We start from the raw sequence: 17,797 nt of genomic DNA on the forward strand, positions 1-17,797 counted from the left end.
CCACCCACCCACACCCCAACGTCCTCCCACCTCAACCCCCCACCAAACCCCCACCACCCACTCCACTCAGACCGCCCCCCACCCGCACCGACACCCCAACCCCCACCGCCCCTATCCCCAGCCCCACACCCACCTCACCCCCAAACCCCCACCGCCCCCAATGTCCCCCCACCTCACCCAGTCCACACCCGCACCGACACCCCAACCCCCCAACGTCCCCCCCCCCACCGCCCCCCCAACCCCCCCACTCCCCACTCAGACCATCCTCCCAGCCCCCAGACCACCCCCCACCACACCCACCAACCCCCCACCCACACCGTCCCCACACCCCCACCGCCCCCACAAACAGTTGTGGATCGAAGTGACCGAATTATTACGATGATCACTAATAATATGATTTGAAGGGATTATATATATATATATAAAAAGTAACGATTGCGTCAAAAAAAAAGAAACGTGGATTTCGGGGATTGTGTTTTAGGTGAAGCCCAGACTTTGGGGTTTATTTAATGAGGATTAATGATCATCTTTTATTGGGTGTAACGCTGAACAGCGCGTCCGCAGCCCATCGCACCGTCGCGCCCGAGTTACGGGCGTCTTCCTGCGCTTCGCGACTCGCTTCACAGCGTCAGTTCCTTTGGCATCGGTGCACCTCTCAGGCCCGACAGGAGATTATTGGCAGCCAATACGGACATGGTCGTCCGAGTCGCGATGGTGGCGCTGGCAATATGGGGCAGAATAACTGGAAACACAAGGCAATATCCATTATTATCTCTCTCTATGTACATATATATATATATATATTGTTTGTTTTAAAAAAAATCATCTCCGCTGAAGCCACTTTTACACAAGTGCCAAAAAGGTGCTTTAAAAATTAATCAATCAATCAATCGATCAAAAAAACTCGCGGGTCATGGTTGGGGGGGGGGGGGGGGGGGGTTTGAAGAAAGAACTCGATCAAAGAAACCTTTAAGGAAGTGTTCGTTGACGTAACCGTTTCTGCCGAGAAACCCTGTACAATGTGCGTGTTATTCTGATGGAGGAATCATCGGAGATCTGGTTCCGGACCTCATTGGGGGGGATGAGGTTACAAGTGGGCGATTCCCTGTACAACACTCCAGTTTACGGGACGGTTGAAAGGAGATCGATGAGCAATTGGAAAGCGCCTCAAGGAGTATGGAGAAACGACCGGGAAGTGCGATTAGAAGATCAGCTGCAATCTACTAAACTGGTGGAACAGACACAAAAGAGGGCCGAAAGGTTCCTATATCATGGAGTCGTTTATTCCAAATCTCCTGTTGTGTGATGCAGCCACAAGATTAGTGTGTAAAAAAAAAGGGGGGTTTTCTTCCAGTAGCTGACTTTGGAGAACCATCACCCAACTGAGAAACCCGAGCCTCCAGTCCACGGTGGGAGCAATCCAGCTGTGTCCTGCGGCAACGCAGCTCGGGTGGGGCAGAGCAATAGGTCTCGGTTGATTGGGAAATCAACCGGAATTCACAGTCCTGCCTGGTTTCTGGGGGTGGGGGATTCATGCTGGAAGGTCCATCTGGGTGTAAGACAACGGTATGGACTGGATCGAGTTCAGCTATAATGGGCTTTCCTAGATCCACCCTCTCCTCATCACCGACAACAACTAACGTCAAACAGCCTATGTAACTCATTGTCTGAATTCGAGACCCTGTCCGGGGTGAAGGGTGTTATATAAATGCAAGTTGTTGTTGAACTCACACGATGAATGATCTCTCGGTTGAGCGACCCCAGAATGACTGACACCCATGGACCTCGGGAGGAGTCCGTGTCTTCGTAAGGGACAGAATATTGGAAGGTAGAATGTCTAATTTGGCAAGATGTCAACATTTTGAGGAATACGATCGACTACTTCTGACTTACCGCAGTTTTTCAGAGTGAAGAGAGGGTGGTCAGTGGGCAGTGGCTCAGGAACAGTGACATCCATTCCTGCTGCTGCGATCTGCCCAGTGGTCAGAGCCTGATACAGGTCCTCCTGATTCACCACAGCTCCTCTGGAGAACGAAACAAACACTGATCAGAGGGTCAGAGATGGCACACTCATTGACAGCAATCATGAGTACATGTAGTGACTGTATTCATAGGTAAACACTGCAACCAATTTGCATGCAACAATGTTGGGACAAACAGCCAGAAAGCAAACAAGTTCTATCAAGGATAGTTGGCCAAGGATAGTAGGAGAAGCTCCCTTTCCTTTTTGAATGGGACTGTGGGTGGGTTTAGGCCTGTAGTTCCATGTCCATCTGAAGGATGGTTGACGTTGCAGTACTTTCAAGACTGGTCTGGAGTCTTCTCTCCGCAACCTCATCACCCCCATCCTCACCTGGCCCCACCGGCTCCCCGTCACTCAGAGGATGCAGTTCAAGATCCTGGTCCTCACCTTCAAAAGCCCTCTACAATCTCACTCCTCTCTACCTCTGTGACCTCCTAACTCCCTACCAACCTGTCCGCGCTCTCCACTCAGCGGGCTCCGGCCTGCTTTACGTCCCCCGCCTCGCGCGCCCCACCATTGGCGGGCAGGCCTTCAGCCTCTCTCCTCCCACCCTCTGGAACACCATCCCACAATCCCTCCGCCTCGCGCCCCTCTCTTACCTCTTTCAAGACCCTCCTCTTTGACCGTGCCTTCGGTCACCCTCCTACCCCTACCCTCCCCGCCCTCCACCCCTCCTGATCCCAAACCCCAGCTCGGGTGCAGATCCCTGACTGTCCAGCGCCTTGGAACGTCCCCTCTGACCTGAAAGGGGCTGCACAAATGTAATTTGTTGTTGTTGTTGGGGGTTCACTTTCTGGCTGTTTGTTATTTTATCAGTGTCCCACCTGCTCGTGTTTATTAACACAGCCGTCTTTTTCATCTTGGAAAACAAATCTTTGTTGTACAAGCCCTGCGTTTCAGGGGTCAAGGCACAATGTAAGGTTACAAAGTCAGATTCCTCAGCCAGTTTGTCCAAAGGCACTGCAACAAACAGAAGACAGAAAGGCTCGACTTATACCACCTCAAACAACTGATGTTTACCATGAATCCGATCCAATTGAGTGTGATGGAAAACTGGTACCCGAAAGATAAAAGGCGGATAATCCCGATATGTTTAATTGAGATCATAAGGCATCATATCGTGGAGCTCAGTGGTTAGAGCACTCGCCTCGCAAGCGAGAGGACCCGGGTTTGATTCCCGACCGGGGAGAAACATTGGTCCGAGTTTCCTTACTCCACACGCCTCTGTTTACCTGGCAGTAAGTAGGAACCCGGTTGCAAGTCGATTGGTGTGGATCACTTTTCCGGGGGTAATAATTTCTTCAAAACAAAAATAAGTTAAAGGAAAAACAAGATCAGAATAATTTGGTCACTCGATCCGTGACCGTTTGTGAGACGCTGCTGTGCCCAGTTGGCTGCTGGGTTTCGCTTCACTGCAACTTCTGTCCTGCATTTTCCACCCACTGTTCCACTGTTAGTGGGACTTCAGGCAGAATAGCAATGGGGACGCAGTGAAAGGGATAGAACAATTAACATTAGTACCAGGAGAAGCATAAAACACAAGCACTGTCCCTGATGGAACTATGTGCGTGCTTTTGTGTGTGTGTGTGTGTGACAAATCATGAACGCACTAACGCACTATAGCCTGCAGACTGGGTGCGTGTCTGACCACTACAGTTAATTTAACACCTTTGACGAACACATACATGGAAAGGATAGCGACATGGCGTCCGATGGCCAAAGCTCTTTTTCCGCTGTTAGATGTACAAATACTAATGGAGTTAATGTGCGGTTGTTGTCCGTTCTTACCGTACTCGGCCTGTATCTGTGCAGCAATATCCGGCTTAGGCTCAAAATCTGTGTACAGAAACTTCTTCACACCAAATGGCTTCAAGCACTGTCCAACGGCTATACCTGTAGGAGAGAGAAAATCAATATTGAACGTCACTTTACTGGGATAATTTCCAGGCAGAGGGCGAAACCTTGGGCAAGTTTCCTTACTCCACACAGAGCCTAATAATAATCCCTCCAAAACCAAAAACAATAATAAATTGGTCATTTTCAATCCACGACTGTTTGTGGGACATTGCTGTGCGCAATTGGCTGCCGTGTTCGCCCACAAATATACAGTCAATTCACTTTACAGTGTGTTCTGTGAAGCGCTTTGGGACGTCCTCCCGACGTGAAAAGCGCTATATCAAATGCAAGGATTATTATTATTATTATTAATAATCCCTTCCCCCCAAAAATGTGGTCACTCAATCTACGGCTGTTCGTGGGACGCTGCTGTGCGCAATGGGCTGCTGAGTTTCTCCCACAAAATATGCAGTTGATTTGTTTGACAGTATATTCTGTGAATCCCTTTGAGACGTCTCGAAGACGCCATAAGGCGCCTATAAAAATATAAAATGCAAGGACTATCATTACCCCCCCAATAAGAAAACGGATGAAAAAAAATATAAAAATGCAGGAATTAAAGATTCCTTTCAAAAAAAAAAAATGACGGAAACCACACAAGGAAAAACCTCCCGACGTTGGAAAAGAGCTGAAAAGGATCGCAGTCCAATCACAATTAGTTTAAGGATCCTTTAAGAAAACTGCGGACCGGATAAATAATTCGCCAGGTCGATGGTTTTAAAAGATTCCGAAACCACAAGGTTTGGATAGCGCTTTTCACGTCAGCGGGACACGCCCCGAGCTTGGCGATTCCCAGGGTCTTACCTATTCTTCCCAGTCCCACAATTCCCACCGTACTGTTGCTCAGTCCGTAGCCGCACATCCACAGGGGCTTCCAAGTTCCCCAGCCACCACTGAAACAGGTCAGACCAGAGGCACGAGTTACATCACAGCCGGGCAAGATTGAAAAGATGTGACAGTAGTAATAGAATTCCTTGTTTTTAAATTTAAAAAATTCTTGTTTCAGATCTAACGATCTTTGGAACGCGCTGGTGTGATCAGATGCAAAGTGCTTTACGGCACTGTTTGCGGGACGCTGCTGTGCGCAATTGGCCGCCGTGTTTCGCCCGCGTAATATACGGTCAATTCACTTTACACCTGTGAAGCGCTTCGAGAGTTAGCGTCTCGAAGGTGTGATAAGGCGCCGTATCAAAAAACAAAATGTGCAAGGATTATTGAAACGCAGTAGTTACTTTGGGGTGAACAGGACAGACCGACAAGTGAGGCGAGCGGCCAGTTTTATCTGGGGCAATGTCGGCCAGGACACCGGGAAACACACCAGTCTCTTTTCGAATAGGGTCATGGGATTTTTAACATCCACCTGAACGGGAAGACCGTTCCTCTGTTTAACATTATAACCAACTCTGACAAAACACTGGGAAGTCAACCTGTACCATGAGCTCAAAAGCCTTGACATGGGCCTTGAATTCCCACCCTCCTGACCTGCAGACTGACCCCCAGCAGCTGAAACAGGCTGACAAACAATTATCCAATAAATACTGGTTTCACATTAATCTAAATAAATTGGAAAAATGTATAATTCCCCTTGTGTCATGGCTTCCAATAGACAGGGACCTCTTTACTGAAAGCCTTAGGTCTAAATCATCTTTTGTTAACAAGTCTATGATAAATCCCAGCGATAAAACCTTGCAACAATGACGAAACGGCACGCAAAAAAAATCTCAAAGCAACTTCAGATAACGTGTTACTTTTGAGGGGTTGAGGGAAGAAGGTTTTTTTTTTTTTTTTTTTTTTGAGGGTGGGGGTGTGATCACCTGGATGTGAAGGGAATGGGAATCGAGCCACTTTAGTAAAAGGACAGGTCAGCCCCGAGTCAATCGAACCGAAATTTATTAAGATTAAGCGTTTACACGTGGTTAACAGAATCCGCGTAACAGACCCCGATCGCCAGTTCTAACCGGACACCCAAGTTGATGAAAACAAACTCACTTTTTGGCTTCAGCCACCGCCTCCATCAGTCTGCGGGATGTGGCCAGGAGTAAAGCCACGGTGAGCTCAGCGGTGGCATCAGTCAGGACATCTGGGGTGTAGCCCACCCGGATTCCCCTTCAACAACACGGTGAGAATTATTACACATCAACGTTCCAGGTTACCTCCAGCCTAAATAAGGATTAAAGCCTCCGCAATTTGATCAAGGAATCTCGTTCTTAAGTTTGCTTGAAATAACATTTTAACAACAACAGCAGCAACATGCACTTATGTAGTTACCCTTCCAGGCAGGGTAGCGTCTCAGAGAGCTTAACAGCGGTGGAGCCTGACTCCGAACCGGGGTGGTGGGGGGGGGGGGGGGTGAAGGTGACCGTAAGCACAGTCGAAGAGGAAGGTTCTCAGGCGGGACTTGAAACAGGGGAGAGAGGGGGCAAGGCGGAGGGATTGAGGGAGAGCGTTCCAGAGTTTGGGGGCGCAGTGGCTGAAAGCGCAACAATACCATACAGTCAAAACCTGTTGTGTAAAAAAAAGTTGTGATAACGTTTCCATTATTCTGTTTATCTGATTTCTACTTAATTTCCTGCGTCGATGAAATACCTCTCTGTACTTTCAGACATAAATTCAGGCGCTATATCAAATGCAAGTATTATTATATCAAGTGAAAGTTCAGATGAGCAATTACCTTTTTTTGATTTCATCCAGAGAAAGGTGATCATGTCCCACAGACATAGTGCTGATCACTTTCAGATTGGGGCCTGTGAACAAGAAATGGTTTGGAGGTGAATTCATTCATGGCAAGAGTTCCAATTTCTAGTTTCAAAGAAACGTTTTAAGAGAAAAACATTTTTACTTTCCAATACAGTAACTAACCTCTCTTTGGCTGACAGCACAGTACACCGACAACACCCTATTTAAGAGGTAAATACTCCACTTGCCGCTTAGTGCTGAAACCTTTCTTATGTGGCCATGTTCGGAGAAAGGCAACACCTCCCTCATTTCCACAGTGAAGCAGTCGAGGACAGGACCACCAAGGTTGAGGTGAGATGGTGGAGAAGGATAGAATGGTCAACAAGTGTCAAAGGCAGCAGAGAGGTCAAGGAGGATGAGGAGACATAGGGAGCCCTGGTCACAGGTGGACAATATGTCATCTGTCACACTTTGTCCAGGGCTGTTTCTGTGCTGTGGGCGGCACGGAAACCCAATTGGAGGAGTTCGTAGAGAGAGTGGCGGAAGAGGAAGGAGCGAAGCTGGGAATGAACGACTTGTTCCAGGGCTTTGGAAAGGAAAGGGAAGTTGGAGATGGGGCGGTAATTGGAGAGCAGAGATGGGTCCAGGGAATGTTTTTTTTTATTTATTAAGGATGGGGGGTGATGACGGCTGTTTTTAAGGGGGTGAGAACAGTGCCAGTGGACAAGGAGAGGTTGATGATTGCTGTGAGTAGACGAGCAAGGAGGTGGAGCTGAGAGGCAAGGAGATGGGTAGGGATGGGGTCGAGGAAGCAGATGGAAGAAAGAAAATATTTTGTTGCGTCTGTCCTGAAATTGCCCTTTGTAACTCCAAACCTATTTAAACCTGTAAACTCTACTGCCTTAGTGCATCCTAAAGTAAAGTAAAGGTTTACTCTCTGAATCCCATTTATAATTTTATACACATCTATAAAGGTCCTCTCCTGAAGTGCTCTAACCTGTCTAATCCTTTTCGCCTTTTCCTCTAACACTGGGGTTCATCCCTGCTGTTTTCCTCTTCTAGAGCTTGGGAACCCCCTCACCTTCTACCACAGAAACCAGAACCGTATATTGTACGGAAATCTCACCTGCCTGTTTTCAAGTAGATGGGGTACTACTCAAAATGAGAAGGAAGTCTCCCCAGGCTGTTCTGTTAAACAATCCGCCAGATAAATTGATTATTCACGCCATGCCGATTTGTGAACCTTGCAGTGTGCAAATTCATTGCTGTAGTTACCTACAAATACACATTGCCCTTGACAGCAGTTAACGGCGAAGCACTTAGAGGCTTTGATGTTCTAGGCACTACAACAAGGGCAAGGATTCTGATCATCCTCATGTAAAGTGCAGCATTTGTGTTGTACAGAATGAATGTACTGCATCAGTGGTTCTACTTCGGTAGTTAAATTACGATTGGAATAGCATTACAACCCTGACGTGTCGCCCCTATTTCTCCAAGAGCAAACAGAGTAATGGATATCCAGAGCTTAAATGGTACCATCCCATCCGGGAAGGACACTCCGAATACTTTATCTCAGGGCAAATATACACCTTAAGATCCGTTGCAAAGCAACAGCGAACTGAACTGTTCCAGACATCACAAAATTCCAACCAAAAACACAAGGACTACAGCAACTTGCATTTATAATCGCGTCCCAGAGCGCTTTACAGTGGTGGAGCACGACACCAAGCCAGGGGGAGGCGAGCGGAGGCACGGTCGAAAAGGAAGTTCTTCAGGCGCGACCTGAAGATGGGGAAGGAAGGGGCGAGGCGCAGGGATAGAGGAAGAGTTTTCCAGAGTTTCGGGGCGTAGTGGCTGAAAGCGCGCAATGTAATGAAAATATTACATTTAAAAAAAACCTTAGTGGCAACTGATACTGAACCCTTTAATCAGTCAAAAGGCTGGAAGCCTATTCGTGATTGAATCACTTTTTTTTTTGAAATAGTGACACACTGGGCACTACTTAATCCTCAGGCTTTGCCTGTGAATTTCCTTGGGTGTGCGTAATAAAAAAAAACCCAACAAGAAAACCCTTTTGACTGGAGTATCATTAAAGCAGTTCGTAGAAAATCCTGGAAAACAGCTAATATGGCCTGAAAGTCAAGCGGAATAAAGATTTGTGCGCATTAATGCGTTACGGGGCTCGTGTCACGCAGATTCGCTTCATTCTCATACCTGCAGCGTCCAAAAGTTCTTTGTCGATTTTTTCGGTCAATAAGCAGAACAGGCCATGGGCTCCAGCAACTTGCTTCAGCAGCTCAGACCTGGGGACGGTTTCATCAAAATCCCACTGCGTCACCTCACAGCTGAAATACACACCGGAATCAACCGTTCCGGACAACTGATGTCAATTGCGGCAAAAACGAAATATCGCTAAAAGATACACAGGCCGGGCCAAGAAGTCGTGATACCATTACAAAGTCCAAGAGAAAATGATGATTTTCTGATGATAATAATAATAATCCTTGCATTTGATATAGCGCTTTTCACGTCGGGAGGACGTCCCAAAGCACTTCACAGAACACACTGTAAAGTGAATTGACTGTATATTTGTGGGCGAACGTGGCAGCCAATTGCGCACAGCAATGTCCCACAAACAGTCGTAGATTGAAAATGACCAATTTAATTATTGTTTTTGTTTTTTTGGAGGGATTATTATTAGGCTCTGTGTGGAGTAAGGAAACTTGCCCAAGGTTTCGCCCTCTGCCTGGAACTGAACTCAGGTCTTGATGAGAGAGAGAGAGAGAGAGAGAGAAAAAAATACGTTCATTTAAATAAATCTATCCCACGTCTTCGAGATACAGTGTCGCATTTTGTGAACTGGGACATGGTCTGTATCTTCAGGTGGTCTTGAACGTCTCTTGTGTCTGTACGGACGCATCTTCCCTCCCCAACCCCACGCTGTCCGATTACCATCGCGCTGATACATTCGAGCTCCGCTCCACGTGCTCCAGGAATATGGATTTAATGCCCTGATTAAATAATGACACGAAGTCTCTCTCTGCACGTCGTGCTGTAAGAGCTCACGTTGAACAACCACTCCCCCCCAACCCCCACCCCCCAGCCCATTCCAAAAGATCCACCAACCCCTCCCTCGCGGGAAAGCGATGAGATTGCAACTGGCTTGAAATCCGTCAGGATGTTTCCTGGCTCCCGATACTCGCACGAACAGGCCAGCAGAGGCTGCACAAGAGCCACGCTCACTTCCGATGCCTAAGACCCCCAACCCCCCCCCCCCACCCCACCCCCAAAAAAAAAAATTCCACACGTTCGAATGGCAATGGAAGATGCTCGATGGGCAATGTCTGGCTCAGACGACACGCGGGGTTGGGAGTTGTCTGTGCTTTTTACACTGAGCCGTCTTTTTTTTTAAGTCACTCCAATCCGAAGAGCTCTCAGCTTCGAGACGCCCGACTTCACCGAATTGAAATCGTTGCATGCGTTCAATGCGGGAACACACGACAACAACAACGACGAAACCTTTTGATATACTTATATACCGGCCTTCGTACCGAGCGGTGTCCCGGAGCGCTTCACAGTGGGGGGAGTCTGACAAACGAGCCAGGGGGAGAGAGGGAGGGGGTGAGGTGACCCAGAGTGCGATCAAAAAGGAAAGGTCTTTAGGGGGGATTTGAAGGTGGGGAGGGAGAGAGTTCCAGAGTTTTGGGGGCGCGGTTGAAGGCACGGCCACCGATGGCGGATCGGTGGGCACGCGGGGCAAACAGGAGGCCAGAGCCAGCGGGTGGTGGAGTGGTGGGGGGGGGCGGGGGTGAGCAGGTCGGAGAGGTCGGGAGGTGCGAGGACGTGAAGGCAATTGGAAACCATTGAGAGGATCTTGAAATCGATCCGTTCGGTGATTGGGAGCCAGTGGAGCCCGGCAAGGACTGGCGTGATGGGGGTCCGGAGTTTCGTGCGGGCGAGTATCCGGGCGGCAGAGTTTTGAATGAATTGGATATTGTGTACGGTGGAGCTGGGGAGACCAGCGAGGAGGGCGTTGGAATAGTCCAGCCGGGAAAAGTGACAAAGGTGTGGACGAGGGTTTCAGCTGTTTCGGTTACGAGGCACAGGCCAATAATGTACTACTACTATTAATAATAATAATAATATCGATAAGAGTCTTTAACAACCAGAGGACATCCCAAACACATCACAGGATATACTGTAAAGTGGTGTGACTGTGTATTTTGTGGGTAAACACATGTACAGCAGGATTGAGCAGGGGCACTTTTTTTTTCCCCCTTTAAAAACAATTTTCTATTTGTCCCCTGAACTTTTCCTCCTATGAAAACGAGATCGGTTACATTTTCGACAGCAGCACACAGCGCTTGCTTCAGCGAAACAGGTTAAAGTCCCTTCACACAAGGCACCGGGTAATGTGAGCCGCAACCATGTAGTGGGATGCCTATAAAGTGAGCCTGTAACGAAGGCCACGGGGTTAGAGCCCACTGTATGAGCCCCAATCCTTGTCCGACACTTGTATCTGGGGAACGGCATCAACCCACAAACGGACCTTGGAGAGGGTTCAAGGAAGAGTGACGAGGATGATTCCCGGGAGTCCGAGTTCAATGTGTCCTCTGAGGGTAAATATAACGGGAGACACACTTTTTCCTTTACCCCCCACCCCCCGCCCCCCCCTCACCCCCAAACAAACGCTGAGAGACAGGTGATGGAAGCGGGATTTTTGACATTGTTTGCAACCGCAGAACTGGAGCTAAAAGGTTCAAAAGTCTCAAAACGATGGAAGATGGGGACGAAATGTTGGGCAGGTGGAAGAAAGGTTACATTCCAACTGAGTAATGGTTTACGTACAACGGAACCAAACGAGTTTGTGTCTGTGAACGATCCTAATGCCCTTACAGGGAGAGTGGCAAAACTCAGGCAAACACTGGGCTCTCAGGGGACGCGATGACTGGACTGGGAAGGGGAGCGGTGGAGGGATGAAAGCTGCTTGTGAGGAGAGTAACTTTTCCGTGGTTCCTGAGCAGGGGGAGTGGGGGGGAATTTTTTTCATTGTATTTAAATAAATTTCAGGCCCATCGCCAGTTTGCACACACGTACACAGATAGGATACGGAATGCCTTGCCAGGAGGAGTGGTTCAGGCTGAATCCTTATTAGCTTTCAAATGGGAACTAGATAAATACCTAAACAGGAGTAAACAACTGGGGCGTGGGGAAAGGAGTCCTGTAGATCAGTGGTTAGAGGACTCGCCTCACAAGCGAGAGGACCTGGGTTCGATTCCCGGGCAGGGGCCGAAATGTTGGGCAAGTATCCTTACTCCACACGCCTCTGTTTAGCCATCAGTCAGTAGGAACCCGGCTGTTAGTCGATTGGCGGATCGCTTTTCCGGGGGCAATAATCCCATCATATAAAAAAAATTTGGTCACTCAATCCACGACTGTTTACGGGTCATTGCTGTGCGCAATTGGCTGCTGTGTTTCGCCTACAAAATATACAGTCAATTCACTTTACAGGATATTCTGTGAAGCGCTTTGAGACGTCTCGAAGACGTGTTAAGGCGCTATATCAAAAACAAGGGCTATTATTATAATAAAGGGCAGGTAAATGGGACTGAACAATTTTCTTAAAAGAACCAGTACCGACTTAAAAGGGCCGAATGGCCTTCTTCTGTTCTGTGAATGTTATAGTTCTAAAATTTCTAACACAGACCTTGTGCACAGCGCGAGTAACTCTCACAGGTCAGATACAACGTGCTCGGTCAAGGCGCGAGCACAATACAGATCAATCTTTTTACACAAGACTGTAAATGCAGCACAGAGAAGAGCGCAGATCTCTTTACCGTGGACATGTACAGCACAGGTCAGAGACACCAGAGAGTGGGAATCAATAAATGTTTCTCAGACTGGTAGGATGTGTCGAGTGGTGTGCCGCAGGGGTCTGCACTGAGATCTCTACTTTCTAATGATAATCCTTACATTTGATATCACATCGTATCACATCAACACACACCACCTTCTGTCTCAGCGGCAAGAGCGTTACCAACTGAACCGGGCTGACAGGGGCATAAATCAGAGGATTTGTATCCAATACTAGATATTAAATTGGAGTCCTGTAGCTTATTGGTTAGAGCACTCACCTCGCAAGCGAGAGGACCTGGGCAGGGGGGAAATCTTAGGCAAGTTTCCTTACTCAACACACCTCTGTTTACCTCGCAGTAAATAGGATCCAGATTGCTATTTGATTGGCGGATCGCTTTTCCAGGGGTAATAATAACACCTTCAAAAAATTAATAAAATAAATAATATGGTCAATAATAAACTCAATCCACGGCCGCTTGTGGGACACTGCTGTACGCAATTGGCTCCTGCATTTCACCCACAAAATATACAGTCAATTCACTTTACAGTATATCCTGTGAAGCGCTTTGAGACGTCTCAACAAATTGATAAGGCGCTGTATCAAATGTAAGGATTGTTATCATTATTATTATTTTCTTGGGAAACTGACTATATAAGACTTCAGGAGGGCATTGATAGACTTGTGATGGGAAGCAGTGTGATCCAAAGCACAGTCGAAAAGGAGGGTCTTGAGATGGGTCTTGAAGGAGGCAAGGAAAGGGGGCGAGGCGGAGGGACTGTGGGATGGAGTTCCAGAGGGTGGGGGCAGAGTGGCAGAAGGTCCACCCGTCAATGGTGGGACTGGCAAGGCAGGGGACGTGAAGCAGGCCTGAGCCCGCTGAGCGGAGGGAGCGGACAGGATGGTAGGGGGTTAGGAGGTCACAGAGGTTGGGGGGTGGGGGGGGAAAACAAGACCGTGGAAGGCTTTAAAGGTGAGAACCGGAATCTTGAACTGTATCCTCTGTGTGATGGGAAGCCAGTGGAGTCGGGCGAGGATGGGGGTGATAGGGTCGCGGAGCCTGGTACGGGAGAGGACACGGGCTGCAGAGTTCTGGATGATCTGCAGCCTATGGAGGGAGGAGTTGGGGAGGTCTGACAAGCAGGGAGTTTGCATAGTTGAGCCTTGATGTAATGAATGTGTGTATGAGGGTTTTGGCTTCCACTAAAAAGATATATTGTTCACGTAAGCACTTTTCTCTGGAGATGAGAGCCACGTCAAAGAGTTCGTAACCGGTATAAAACAGAGCTGAAGCTTTGCGCCCCGGCATGGTAGATGAAGAAGTTTTTAACCTGCAGTCGGAAACCTGAGAGACAATGAGAGATAGGTCTCCACCACTGGTGTTTTCTAAGGTGGTATCAGCCAAGATGGTCAAACATTATTGGGATTACATGAAATTACATAGAGTCACTATGCCAAAGATGAATAGATAGTTACTATGAGTTACAACAGATAAATGAGGGCTCTTTTAATATCCCACCCTTCTCGAGAACCCTGGATCTTCACTCCTATCACAAAATAAATCGTAATCTTAAACCCGTTGTTGCTAAAAGTTTAGGAGAAATCAGATTTTTCCAACGGGGATCAGACATCGGAGTTTTCTGCAGAAACTGTACTAACAAGTTCCGAATGAGCATAACTAGATGAGAGGAGCAAAATATTACACACTTTACAAAAAGAACCCAATGAAACATTTAGCCTCAGCTCAGATCAGACGAGATTCTCCTTGTTGTTTATTTCCCTTAAATTCTTCTCTGGCTCACATCTGCCGTGTAAAAAAAAAAGTGACTGCATTTGACAGCAACTCTAAAGTACTCTGAGACATTTGGACGTGATAAGGTTCTTTTCTTCTATGTTGGGACAGACCATTCCATTGTACTATTAACCGCGTCTGTCTTTGATAAGATAAAACTAACTCCAAGTCTGAAATACTCTGAGCAAAATACTCGACTTTTGATGTGCTTTCTCAGCAGCGCAAACGTGGCAAGAGCTCCTCTCGGACGTTCGCAAATCAAACCGATCTCCCTCCATGTGTCAGCCTGGCTCAGTGACAGCACTCTCGCCTCGCAGTCACAAGGCTGTGGGTTCAAGCCCCGCTTTGGGACTTGGAATCACGCAGTCTAAGCTGACACTCCAACGCAGTGTTTGGTTTTGCGCTAAATTTTCGGAGGTGCCGTCTTTCGGATGAGTCGTTAAACAAAAGGTCCCGTTTGACTCCTCGCATTATTAATGTTTGTGGGGCGTTGTTGGCATTGACTGACTGCCATGTTTGCCTGTACAACACTGTTCTATATTAAATACAGGTTTACCTTTCAACCGCCTTCCTTTTTGTAATTGCATCATTGATTTAGGTTGCGCCCACCCTCTACTTCGGTGTTTTTCAAGGGAATAGTCATCTTTTGCCCACAAAATAAACAGTCAATTCGCTTTACAATATATTTTGTGAAGCGATTTGAGAGGTCTCATCGACATGATAAGGCAATATATCAAATGCAAGGATTATTATTATCTTCCCTCTATCACATTTATTTCAAAGAAACATGGATTTTTTTTTCTCCCGAATCTCCAGTCTTAAATTCCCTCCTCATCCACATTAATTCACTATTTATCTCATCTGCTTGTAAAATGCTGCTCCTTTCTAACATTCAATTCATTTCTAACTACGTTCATTTTGTAAAATGTTTTGAGATGTTTCTTTTGCATGCTCAACCCCATTACAATTGTGTTTTTCCCTATACTTGGTCCCATCGGCTCAGTTTCCATCAACTTTTAACTATAAATCTGAAAATTCGTTATTGAACACACAATAGAATTGAATACAAATCTGCGATGAAAGAGATTAAGGTTCTGATAATTTAGGGATTGGAAAGAGATGGAAAGGACCAGAGGTAGAGACAAGGAGATGAATCAAATTCTCGCCTTCCCCGATTTCCTTCATTTGATCTGCCTGGGCCAACGTCACTTAACAACAACAACAGCAACATTTCATTGATAGAGCGCCTTTCACGTCGGGAGGACGTTCCAAGGCGCTGGACTTAAACCGATTACCAGGAATTGAATAAAAGAATCTGGACTCCTTGGAGCTGAAACGGCTTCAAGGGCACACGCTGGGCAACAGAATGTAAGAATCGAGCCAATGCTTATATTATATGAGGTTAGGACGTCCTCTCGACGTGAAAGGCGCTATACAAATGTAACCTTGTTGTTGTTGTTAGTAGGAATTCTTATATTACGCCTTAAGAAATTCCAGTCCTTAGACCCCTGATCACAAGATGGGTTTGGAGGAAAGAAATATCTTTTTGACCCGTCCAATCCTATCTTCCAGAACACCCATTCTACCATCGATCCAGTCATTGGCTACCATCCCGGTGTTGTCCTGAAATTGCCCCATTATAACTCAAAACCTACATCATTGTATCTCGGTGCCTCCTACAAGAGTATAGGTTTTTTTGGGGGGAGGGGTTAACCCTTAGGACCTTTTCTCACAGCAGGCACTAGCTGTTCAACCATAGTTCTCTTCGCTTCTGGTGACTGGAGAATGAAGTTCGATGAAACAATCCAGCAGAAAGGAGCTTTCACAGGATGCCTACTATAGCACTGGGGAGCAGGGCAGGGCGGCTCTGGGTGAGGGACATCAAGTCAGTATTGCAGTACAATAAGAGTGATGTGGCTGCCGTTATGAGCCGTCTCCCGTGCGTGTGTGTGGATGGATGTCCACCTGAGTTGCTTTGCCCTTTACTTACATGCCAGAGTCCTGCAGCAAATTCACTCCCTCCTGTGGGACCCGACGGCTCACATACACCTTGGCCAGTTGGTGTTGACTCCGCTTCATGACTTGCGCTGTGTGACTGCTCCCCACAGCCCTGCTCAGGTGTGCCAGCACCTTCACACTATGCCCCAACCACATGCCTTCAGCTGCTCGCACACCAGCAGTGCAAACACAGACTTTGCAATTTGCTTTTTCGAGTCCTTTTGGGGAGAGAGTGAGTTTGTGCAAACAAGAGGAGGTTCCAAACATACTAACCTTTTGGCCAATAACACATCTCACCTGGACAGTCAGCAGAGCACTACCCTGGGTCTTAGAGCCCCACACTGAACCCAACGCCCCTGGACACACTAAAGGGTCAACTTATGTAATAATAATCCGTGCATTTGATATAGATCGCAGAGGTAGGTGGCTGCGGGGGGTGGAGCAAGGCTATGGAGGGCTTTGACGGTGAGGACCAGGTTCTTCAACTGTATCCTCTGTGTGATGGGAAGTCGGTGGAGTCGGGCGAGGATGGGGGTGATGGGGTCACAGAAGAGTTTGCATGGTCAAGCCTGGATGTTATGCATGCGTGTATGAGGGTCTCAGCTGCCTGCGATGTGAGACAGTAGCAGAACCGGGCGATGTTGCGGAGGTGGGGTTATAGCACGGATGTGGGCTATGAAGGACAGTTGAGGGTTGAACAGGACATCGAGGTTCTGTCTTGGCTCCTTGAGATGTAGAGATGCTGTCGGCGCACAAGGTATGGAGGCACTGACGGGAGCTAAGCCGGAGGGATTCGGTCTTGTTGACATTGAACTGCAGGACGTTAGCTCTCAGCCAGGACTTGATGTCCAATAGGCAGTCTGTGAGGACAGCAGTGGTCCTGGAATCGACGGTGAAAGGCAGAGAGATAGAGTTAGGGGTCATCCGCATACATGTGGGAATTGACCCAAGCAAATAGATATTGAACAGGTGTGTCCCACAAACAGTGGTGGATTGAGTGACCAAATTATTTATTAAAATTTTTTTTTTGGAAGGGATTATTAACCTCAGAAAAGCGAGCCGCCCATCGAGGTTCCTACTTACTCCTGAACAGAGACGTGTGGAGTAAGGCGACTTGACTAATGTTTCGCCCCCCCACCGCCTTCTTAAGTTTGCTTTTGTACAAAAAAAGTCTTTTGGCACAGAATTTTTTTTTATTGAACCCGGTTTGCCAATTCTGTTGCAGTTGAGCAAAAACAATTAATGGCGGAAATAAAATGTGAACCCTATGAATGAAAAAGATTCGTGAAATCCATAATTTCAGGAAGAGAGTGCCCCTTTAAATGTAAACAAAGTGCTAATGGGGGCCAAATTTAGGCTAATCCTTTCATTGTGTCTTCCTAATGTGATTTACCTGTGGACTGAGATGAAATAAACAACACATGATCTGGTCTAAATTGCGTCGCTTGGGAGTGCCCACCAGCAGTGTGCTGCCCGATGTGAAAGGCACTAGATATAACAACAACAACAACATGCATTTATATAGTATGCAGTGAATGGAGGGCACAATTTTCTAAAA

General features: G+C 47.3%; 1 protein-coding gene across 1 annotated transcript; it reads right to left on the reverse strand.

The window, feature by feature from the left end:
* Window positions 1–470: 470 nt before the first annotated feature.
* Window positions 471–16,499, reverse strand: LOC121849415 (glyoxylate reductase/hydroxypyruvate reductase-like). Its single transcript, XM_042336506.1, has 9 exons — window positions 16,232–16,499; window positions 8,810–8,940; window positions 6,591–6,663; window positions 5,909–6,025; window positions 4,724–4,812; window positions 3,812–3,916; window positions 2,848–2,983; window positions 1,894–2,024; window positions 471–742 (listed from the first exon to the last, which is right to left on the reverse strand). The coding sequence occupies exons 1-9, from the start codon at window positions 16,393–16,395 to the stop codon at window positions 621–623; spliced, it is 1,068 nt and encodes a 355-aa protein (XP_042192440.1). The 5' UTR covers window positions 16,396–16,499; the 3' UTR covers window positions 471–620.
* Between the last annotated feature and the right edge of the window lie 1,298 nt (window positions 16,500–17,797).

The sequence above is a fragment of the Callorhinchus milii genome, unplaced genomic scaffold, assembly GCF_018977255.1.
Source record: "Callorhinchus milii isolate IMCB2004 unplaced genomic scaffold, IMCB_Cmil_1.0 Scaffold1, whole genome shotgun sequence".
Taxonomy (NCBI): domain Eukaryota; kingdom Metazoa; phylum Chordata; class Chondrichthyes; order Chimaeriformes; family Callorhinchidae; genus Callorhinchus; species Callorhinchus milii.